The following is a 9,923-nucleotide window of genomic DNA, read 5'->3' on the forward strand; positions in this document are numbered from 1 at the left end:
CTATTAATAGTATTTTGCAAAATCAATTTAATCTCTCTATTGATCAATTCTACTTGACCACTAGACTAAAGATGGTATGGAGATGCAATTCTATGGTTAACATCATACTTAGCAAGCAATTTACGGGAAACGCCATGAATAAAATGTGAACCACCATCTGTCATTAATATCTAGGGACTCCAAACCTCAGAAAAATAACTTATTTAAGCATTTTAATAGAGGTGTTATGATCAGCACTACTAGTTGGAATAGCTTCTACACACTTAGTAACATAATCAAAAACAACTAAAATATGAGTATACCCATTAGAGGAAGGAAAAGGTCCCATATAATCAAAGCCCCAAACATCAAATGGTTCAATAACAAGTGAATAATTCATAGGCATTTCCTGACGTCTACTAATATTACCAATTCTCTGATATTCATCACAAGACAAGACAAACTTACGAGCATCCTTGAAGAGAGTAGGCCAATAAAAACCAGATTGTGGTACCTTGTGTGCAGTTCTATCTCCAGCATGGTGTCCTCCGTAAGCCTCGGAGTGGCACTTGCGTAGGATCTGTTCTTCTTCATGCTCAGGTACATAACATCTAATAACACCATCTACTCCTTTATAAAGGTGTGGGTCATCCCAAAAGTAATGTCTTAAATCATAGAAAAACCTTTTCTTTTGCTGGTATGTGAAACTATGTGGTATAAATTTAGCAACAATGTAATTAGCATAATCAGCATACCATGGAGTATTACAAGAAGCATTTATGACAGCTAATTGCTCATCAGAAAACTATCATCAATAGGCAATGGGTCATCAAGAACATTCTCTAACCTAGGCAAGTTGTCTGCAACGGGGTTCTCAGCCCCCTTTCTATCAATAATATGCAAATCAAATTCTTGCAGCAAGAGAACCCGTCTAATAAGTCTAGGTTTAACATATTTCTTTTCCATAAGATATTTAATAGCAGCATGATCAGTGTGAACAGTTAATTTGGAATCTACAATATAAAATCTGAATTTATCACAAGTAAATACAACTGCTAAAAATTCTTTTTCAGTAGTAGCATAATTTCTCTGAGCGTTGTGTAGAGTTTTACAAGCATAATGAATAACATTCAATTTCTTATCAACTCTTTGCCCTAGAACAACACCAATAGCATAATCACTAGCATCACACATAATTTCAAACGGTAAGTTCCAATCAGGTGGTTGAACAACAGGTGCAGAAATCAAGGCTTTCTTAAGTATTTCAAATGCTTCTACACAATTGTCATAAAAAACAAAAGGAACATCTTTTTGCAAGAGATTAGTGAGAGGGCTAGAAAATACCCGAAGTAATTTCATAATAAATATTTTCAGTAGGCGCAGTCGGTTGAGGAGCAACTCTTTGCCACTCCGGTCGGGGTGAAAATACCCTGAACAAGCCCCTCAAAGGATTATTTTCCATAGTAACAAGTGACAGTAAATTTTAGCACGTAATAAAAATGTTTCCTTACCAAATTCCACTTACCAAAGACGCTTCACTCCCCGACAATGGCACCAGAAAAGAGTCTTGATGACCCACAAGCATGGGGGATCTATCGTAGTCCTTTCAATCAGTAAGAGTGTCAAACCCAACGGGGAGCAGAAGGAAATGACAAGCGGTGTTCAACAAGGTATTCTGTGCAAGCACTGAAATTATCGATGACAGATAGTTGTATGATAAGATAATTCGTAACGGGTAACAAGTAACAAAAGTGACTAAGGTGCAGCAAGGTGGCCTAATCCTCTTTGTAGCAAAGGACAAGCCTGGGCGAACTCTTATATAAAGCAAAGCGCTCCCGACGACACATGGGAATTATTGTCAAGCTAGTTTTTATCATGCTCATATGATTCACGTTCGTTAATTTGATAATTTGATATGTGGGTGGACCGGTGCTTGGGTGTTGCCCTTCCTTGGAAAATCCGCCCACTTATGATTAACCCCTCTCGCAAGCATCCACAACTTTGAAAGAAGAATTAAGATGAATCTAACCATAACATGAAACATATGGATCCAAATCAGCCCCTTACGAAGCAACGCATAATCTAGGGTTTAAGCTTCTGTCACTCTAGCAACCCATAATCTACTTATTACTTCCCAATGTCTTCCCCTAGGCCCAACTCATGGTGAAGTATCATGTAGTCGACGTTCACATAATACCACTAGAGGAAAGACAACATACATCTCATCAAAATATCGAACGAATATCAAATTCACATGATTACTTATAACAAGACTTCTCCCATGTCCTCAGGAACAAACATAACTACTCACAAAGCACATGCATGTTCATAATCAGAGCAATATTAATTATCATTAAGAATCTGAACACTTCCACCGAATAAACCAACTAGCATCAACTACAAGGAGTAATCAACACTACTAGCAACACACAGGTACCAATCTGAGGTTTTGAGGCAGAGATCGGATACATGAGATGAAATAGGGTTTGAGAGGAGATGGTGTTGGTGAAGATTTTGATGGAGATTGACCCCCTCTCCACGAGAGGATCGTTGGTGATGACGATAGCTTTAATTTCCCCCTCCCGGAGGGAAGTTTCCCCGGCAGAATAGTTTCATCGGAACCCTAAATTGGTTCTCCCCAGGTTCCGCCTCGAGGCGGCGGCGCATTGTCCCGAAAGCTTCCTTATGCTTTTTTCCAGGTCAAAACACATCATATAGCAGAAGATGTGCATCGAGGGTGTAACATCCCAAAATTCTGAATTTTGGAATATTAATAATTTAAATAGGATTAATTTTAAAATTTTGCTTGTGTTGCTTGTTGTTAGTTAAATTTGACTAGGACTTGGAACTTTTGGGAGTTTAAATGAATAATAAACGAGAGGGAATAAAAGAACTTTCCCATATATTCATTTGGTTCTTACTTTGTATTTATTGAATATTCAAATGAGAGGGTATAAAATGACTTTCCCGAATATTCTTCTCGGTCTTATTTTGAACTTTGAGAATATTCAAAAGTGTTTCAAATTGGATATGAGAGAGGATGACATGACTTTGTCAAAGAATAATATTGGTGATTGATTGAATATTCTCCCATTTTGGATTTTGAATATTTGAAACATTCTAACTCAAAAATAAATTTTATGAGAGAAGGATATATACTCCTTCAATGTTAAAAAGAGTTGGATATGTTTCAAATGTTATTTGCATTTTTCTTCGGAGTTGATAATTATTGAATGGGACATTTTATAAGTGTCAAAGTAAAGTTATGAAAATATTATATGTATTCTATACAAGTATTTTGGACTGAAAAAGTGATCACTATTTTTCTATATTAGTATATATACTTCTGTAAATGTTTTGGTATTATTTGTAAAATGATTTGGTTCATTTTGGAACCATAGTCATTTCTGTAAATAAAAATAAATATAGAAAATACTACACCTTTTCTACCCGGCAGTCCAACTGCCCACTCGCTATCTTTCGCTCGCGCGCAGTGCTGCGCACAAGCAGCACATCCTTTTGGCCCAGCCCAAGAAGCCAACCGCGCCAGCCCGCGTCAGCGCTGGACCCCCCTAAAAAAACAGATGCAGGCCCACTTGCAAGCCTCTCTTACCTCCTCTGTTTGACCGACATGCAGACCCCGCACGCGTCTTCAACCTCCGCTCGAACTTCCTTCCTGTACGATAACGCTGCCACGCCCAGATCGGTTTCCGGCGATTTTGTGCGACCCCGAACCCGTCGCGCGATCCCGCTTCTTCCTCTCGTCCGATTCCCACATCCATCCTTCTGTTAGCAGCCCTCCTAACATGTATGCACATGGGCTTGGCCACTCGGCCACTCATGGACTTGGCCCGCCCGCTACCCCATTGCTGCAGCTACAAGTACCAGATCAAACGCAAGGAAGAAGGTATCCAGTGGATCACAGACGAACCCGGCAGCGGCTACCTTCCTCTCTTCTCCTACCTCTGCTCCCCAGTTCATCTGTAACTCAATTCTTGTATCAGATCGTGAGTGTGTGAACTATAATCTAGTGGAGACATATCCCGTACCTTACATCTGGTATCAGAGACCAGACACCACTCCTTCCCCTGCGTTCCGTCAAGCTCGTCCGCATCGGGCAGCCATGGATCCATGGATGCAGGAGTATCTCGACCGGATTGACGCCATGCTCGACGCCTACACCGACGCCACCAGGTCCCTCGCAGAGAAAGTGGACGCTCTGGTCGTCGCCTGGCGGCCAGACCTCGAGAAGAGGTCCTCCCACACCGCCGTCGTCCACGATCCACCATCGCCGATTCCTTCGCTGGAGATCACTACTGAGGCGTCGGCGCCCATCCCAGGCGTCTCCTGCTCCACCACCAAGGCCCACAAGGTACCAGAGGTCATCCACAAGGCGGCCCCTGACTGCATCATGGCGGCGCCTGTGACCTGTTCGACGGATTGTTTGAATCAAGTTGTCGCCCACGCCAGCGTCAACGAGGTCCGAGATGTCGCCACCACCATCTTCCCCGTGGACGCAGTTGACCTCCAGGAAGCCTCCGACACCACCATCCACATCGCCAAGGGTGTAGGACCCATCCCTGACGACGCCACTCCAGAGCTCACTTCCCTGGAGGTGCGTGGCGCAGGCCTGGGCCACGAGGTTGTTGCCATCGACGTCCACGTGCCCACCGCATCGGCATTCACCGGGTCGCCGGTGTGGCCCAGCTTCAACTCTGGCACCTCTGAATCTTCATTGCCATCTACACACAAGGATGTGCAAGAGGTATGGAAGCCAATGCCTGGGCTATTTGACAAGCCTGAAGCTGTTGTTGCTAATGTGAAGGAGCACAAGGATGATGCAAAGCTGTTGGTAATTACACTCTTCATGAACCCATCAACCTGGTATGAACATTTCAATACCCGAGACCCTTGCTTGGTTTCGTTGGATGCCCAGTTGGTATTTGCGGAGCATATGAGTCCTGAACTGCGTTTAACATGGCCGACACTAGTGGGAACTAATTTCAGTGAGTTCTGTTCAGCAGGGCTGTCTAATTCATATTGTACATTATCCTTGTTCCCTTGGAATCCAGGTGGTTATTTTCTCATGCATAAGAATCGGGTGACCATGATGCTTATCACTACTAGTAGTAGTTCTCATTGGCATGTTACCAGTGTATTTGAGGAGTCTGGTCAGTGCTTTTCTCAGATTGCAAAAATACAATGGTTGTTTCCTATTTGTATGAAGGCGATGACACAGTGCTTGGTAATACTACCTCTTGTTAAGCTGGATTATGAGCTATGGCATCCACCTGATCAGCAACCAAGGATGAAGAGGAAGTTCCGTTGGACGTTCAGAACACATCCATTTCTGAATACCCAAGCGCGGGACAAGGAATTGACTAGTTACCTTTCTATGAATTTGTTCCATCTTGGAGATCTTGTGTACAATACATGGGGACGGTGGCTCAGTGTACTTGGACACTGCATCAGGATACTCCTAGGTCGGCTCTTGTGCTTGTGGTCTTTGCAACAAGACGATGCTGATTCATGCTTCATTACACATGTGAAACTCTTTCATTACAGTGAATGGTGGTTTTCTGAACTCTGTCTGGTTACTAGCATTCTCACCCTTGAACTGTATCATTCTTGCCCGGCTGCTACGACTGTCCATCCATTTAGGAGCATGACAAAATGGGGTGCTTGGAACACGGCAAGAAGTTTTTGTTTGCGGTTAATACAGCTTGAGCCAGTACTACCTTCTGATCTAGCTAGCAGAACTGAACAACGGCAGCTGATCTCTGACACGTATCCATGGCAACATGTAGTGTTTGGGCTGCTATATGAACTAGCATACTGCAATGAGGCCAATCATTATTATTGGTATCTGAAGATCCTTACAATGCTGGTTGTTCAGACCGTACAAGTTGCAACAGAGATACGAGATTCAGAGTTAAGTTTGTTTGTTGCTGGTGCTTTCCTGCTTGGGCATAAACAAAAGTTTCTCTGGACTCCATACACTGCAAAGTTTTTGGTGTTTCACAGGACCAACTCAGCTCCTAGTTATTTTTCAGTCTCTGACAGAAGATCTTGCTATATTGTTCTGCTTGATGTGTTTAGAATTCTGTGCTATGAACCGATGCTAGCTACCGGTATTCAACCTAGACTCTCTGAGTGTCAACCTGGCGATTGGTTTCATGATGTTTTTCTCAGTGTATGCAACACATATACTCCTGAACCCACGCTCGCCAAATTTCAGGCTTTAAAAAAATGCGATTGCGAGCATCTTATATCAACCGGGGCTTGTAATCTATTCATGGACAAAGGATGCCTCAAGCGTCACATGGTTCACGAAGAAAACGATTCAATAGTAGTGCAAACTTCAAGGATTCAGTGTGTACAGCCAAGATGCTACTTGGAGGTTGGCTCTACTCAAGCATATCTGAAACTGAAGGAAGTTGATGTTGCTGTTACATGTTTGAGCTTAGAAACAATTCGGATTGGGAGTTGCTTACCCATTTCAACCGTCCACCTGATCCAGCAAGTATTTGGGAGTGCATCACTGGCCGAAGCTTTCCCCGGGACCAAATCTTACTGATGATTTTTCATCCATGGCCACCAACTCATGTTACTTATCTGATAAAGTTTTGCTGTTGTGGCAGCCGGGCAGTGACTCGACAAATGGTTTTTCAAGGTGGGCGAGGTGTCGTTGCTATCACTGTCGGTTTTCCGCAAGGCTCCGTCGACCACAAGTACTACCACGGCTTCGACAGCGACTACTTCGGCTTCTCATGTGATTGGATCGCCATCGGCCACGGCTACTACAACCCTGTCATTCAAGTCAACCCCGACTGTGGCTACCACAACGACTTCGAGCTAGTCAAGGAACATCGAGTGCAATGGGATCCGGGCGGTTCTCGGTGGCTTCGGCTTGGGGTCAAGCCGGATCTTAAGAATGGGGGGATGTTAGCAGCCCTACTAACATGTATGCACATGGGCTTGGCCACTGGGCCGCTCATGGACTTGGCCCGCCCACTACCCCATCGCTGCAGCTACAAGTACCAGATCAAACGCAAGGAAGAAGGTATCCAGTGGATCACGGACGAACCCGGCGGCGGCTACCTTCCTCTCTTCTCCTACCTCTGCTCCCCAGTTCATCTGTAACTCAATTCTTGTATCAGATTGTGAGTGTGTGAACTATAATCTAGTGGAGATATATCCCGTACCTTACACCTTCGGATCCTTGTTCGAGATCAACCACATGGACCTCTCCGAGCTCCGCTACCCGAAGCTCCATCGGTCGTCGATTCCGTCACCACCAGCGGTGATGTTCTCCTCCCTTCTCTATATCGTTGCCTTAACTCACCCTTCTCTCTGAACTCTCTTTTCCCTCCAAGCAGTACATGAGCGAACACACCGACCTCCGCCCGAACAGAACACTGCCGCCCGAGCCTCCCTCCAAGGCCAATTCCGGCGAGAGTAAGAAATCTTCGGCCCCCTATTTTTCTATATGGACCTCCACCACTCTCGGCTCCTTCCTGACCGAGTTTTCCCGTCGCAGGAGCTCGGATTCGAGCTATCCCGCCCACACCAAAGATCGCTGCTGCCGCCGTTGCTCTAGCTGAGCAGAGCGATGCTACCTGAAACTTCCTGTCACCGCCTCCTGTTCGTCCTCTCGTGCGGTCGTTGCAGGACCCACCAGAGAACTCACGACAAATACCCTGAGTCTGTCATGCCGCGCTTCATCCTCGTGCTATTCCCGAAGTCGCCCCCAATTTTTCCTCCGCGGAGACGAGGGCACGGATTCCATGAAGCTCCGCCACCGAGGTCCCTTCGTCGGTTGATTATGATGACTGTATGCATCCCCGAGCACGACTGATTCTGATGACGCATCCCCCTGAACCATTTTGCCTCTCGCAGATTGACACTGGAGCAAGCTACCGACGCACTCTCGATCCCATCGGAGTTTGGTGGCACTACCGAGCGACGACACCACCAACAGAGGGTACTTCCTTCGTCATTTTACGCCACCATCACCACCCACGTCGAACACCGCATCCACAATGCCGCCTCAACTTCGCCGGAGGACCACCGGAGTAGTGCCACCGTCCCTGCTCGTACCGCCGCCATCGTCCTTTGGCTCACGGTGAGCACACCACGCACATGACATCTCTCGACGAATCACAAACTGCCACATGACACATGCACAACACATCATCAGCATCTCCAAAACGCTGCCACGGCAGAGTTTTTAACACAATCTATGCACATATTGTTTATGCTATAATTTTTTGTCTACGCATCCAAACTCAGTGAAACTTTTCCTATGTGTTCATCTTGATCTTACCTATCCATTGGAATCAACAGTTTTAACTCCTAAACTCTTCAAATTCTAGCAATTCAAATTTGTTTTCAAATAATATGTTGACCATATCTTGCAAACCATGTGTTGATCCGGTTGATTCTTTTGGCATATGATTTCTTGTATCAAATACTTCCTAAACATATCATTTGAACTCCATATTGAACTATTCCTTGCCCTGTTTTGAATTTAAATTAAAGTCAAACTTCATTCTACTATAACTTGTGTTGTAGTACTTCTTTTCAAGTAATTCTTTTTGCAAATGAACCCATATGTCATATGCAGTATGTCAAACGACACATGTGTTGTTTTCAAAATACTTTTGACCATGGTCCATCTTATCTCCAATATAATCTTATATATCATCTTCTTCATGCTTTGACTCTTGTGAGTTGATTTCTTCACTTGTCCTTTATAGCACATAAAGACCCTATATAATATTTGTTGTTGTTGCTGTTGCTGTTGTTGTTGCTGTTGCTGTTGTTGTTGCTGTTGGTGGTGGTGATGGTGGTGGTGTTGCTGTTCCTGTTGTTGTTGTTGTTGTTGTTGTTGCTGTTGTCGGTAATGGTGACACGCACAGTACGCTCTGATGTGTAATTGTAGCGACCAGACCGCAAACAGTCTAGTCTCTGTGCATCGGTGTCATCCCTGGATCGGTAATGCTGACACACACAGTACTTGAGGATTTATAACAGAGTTTCAATCACATACTTATTACATTGAATGTCTCAAAAGAGAACTTATTACAATAATATGGCTTAAGGCCAACTAAATAAGATAACAACGGAAGGCTTGGAAGATAAAGTGAGTCCATCAGCTCCAATAGCATAGCTGAGTGAACGACAACGACCTATGGCACCTTACTCGTCGTCTGAAAAGTCTGCAACATGATATGTTGCAGCCCGAAACTGGCCAGCACATGAAATATGCTGGCAAAGTAACACATAGAGTGATGAACAGAATAAATGCTATCACTAAAGGCATATATGGCTGGTGGAAAGCTCTATGGTTAAAGTTTTTGCATAAAGCCAATTTCTCCTAATACAAAGGAATGAATTTTATTTAACTATTATGGTGGTTGTTAAACATTGAGAAGGTTCCTCCAACTCAATCCCAATTAAACAGTATCAATTAACCCAACAAATTAATTTAGAGTGATGAAATCAACATGATAATCCAGGAACTAGATACTCAGGGCATCTCCAGCCATTGGCCCCCCCAGGACGCATACAAATCGCCCCCTGGGGGCGAGCCGGCGATACACTCGGCACTGGGGACGGTTTTGCGCCCAGTTGTCGCCCCCAGGCGCCGAAATTGGCCCACTTTGCAGCCCAATTTCGGCGAATAAACGGCCCATATGGGCGAGAATAGGCCCATATTCGGCGTGGTTTCGCCGTGTCTCGACGTTCAATTATCAACACAATTATTCCTTATCACATATTTCATCACAGAAAAATCAAATACTTCAACAAAATACTACAACAACAAATAGTTCAATACAAATTATATAGTTCAACAAATAAAAACTCGTATTTCATCACGCGACGTCCCCCTTGAGCCTCCATAGGTGCTCAATCAGATCTTTCTGCAGTTGATGATGCAC

The 9,923-nt window shown here is 44.2% G+C and overlaps 1 protein-coding gene across 3 annotated transcripts; it reads left to right on the forward strand.

Annotated features, from left to right (window-relative positions):
- The first annotated feature begins 3,656 nt into the window (after window positions 1–3,656).
- On the forward strand, window positions 3,657–8,291 carry LOC119341516. 3 transcript variants are annotated; one of them, XM_037613390.1, is made up of 4 exons: window positions 3,657–7,282; window positions 7,359–7,437; window positions 7,520–7,813; window positions 7,879–8,291. In XM_037613390.1, exon 1 carries the CDS (start codon window positions 4,103–4,105, stop codon window positions 6,554–6,556), a length of 2,454 nt encoding a protein of 817 aa, XP_037469287.1. In that variant the 5' UTR covers window positions 3,657–4,102; the 3' UTR covers window positions 6,557–7,282; window positions 7,359–7,437; window positions 7,520–7,813; window positions 7,879–8,291. The 3 variants fall into 3 exon arrangements, with proteins under 3 accessions (XP_037469287.1, XP_037469286.1, XP_037469288.1); XM_037613389.1 differs by having other exon boundaries at window positions 3,657–7,437; XM_037613391.1 differs by having other exon boundaries at window positions 3,657–7,437; window positions 7,520–7,785.
- The last annotated feature ends 1,632 nt before the right edge of the window (window positions 8,292–9,923 follow it).

The sequence above is a fragment of the Triticum dicoccoides genome, chromosome 7B, assembly GCF_002162155.2.
Source record: "Triticum dicoccoides isolate Atlit2015 ecotype Zavitan chromosome 7B, WEW_v2.0, whole genome shotgun sequence".
Lineage (NCBI taxonomy): Eukaryota > Viridiplantae > Streptophyta > Magnoliopsida > Poales > Poaceae > Triticum > Triticum dicoccoides.

What these genes read in the sequence shown, in the direction of transcription:
- LOC119341516 (XM_037613389.1), top strand. Translation starts at nt 4,103, where the DNA reads ATGGATCCATGGATGCAGGAGTATCTCGACCGGATTGACGCCATGCTC.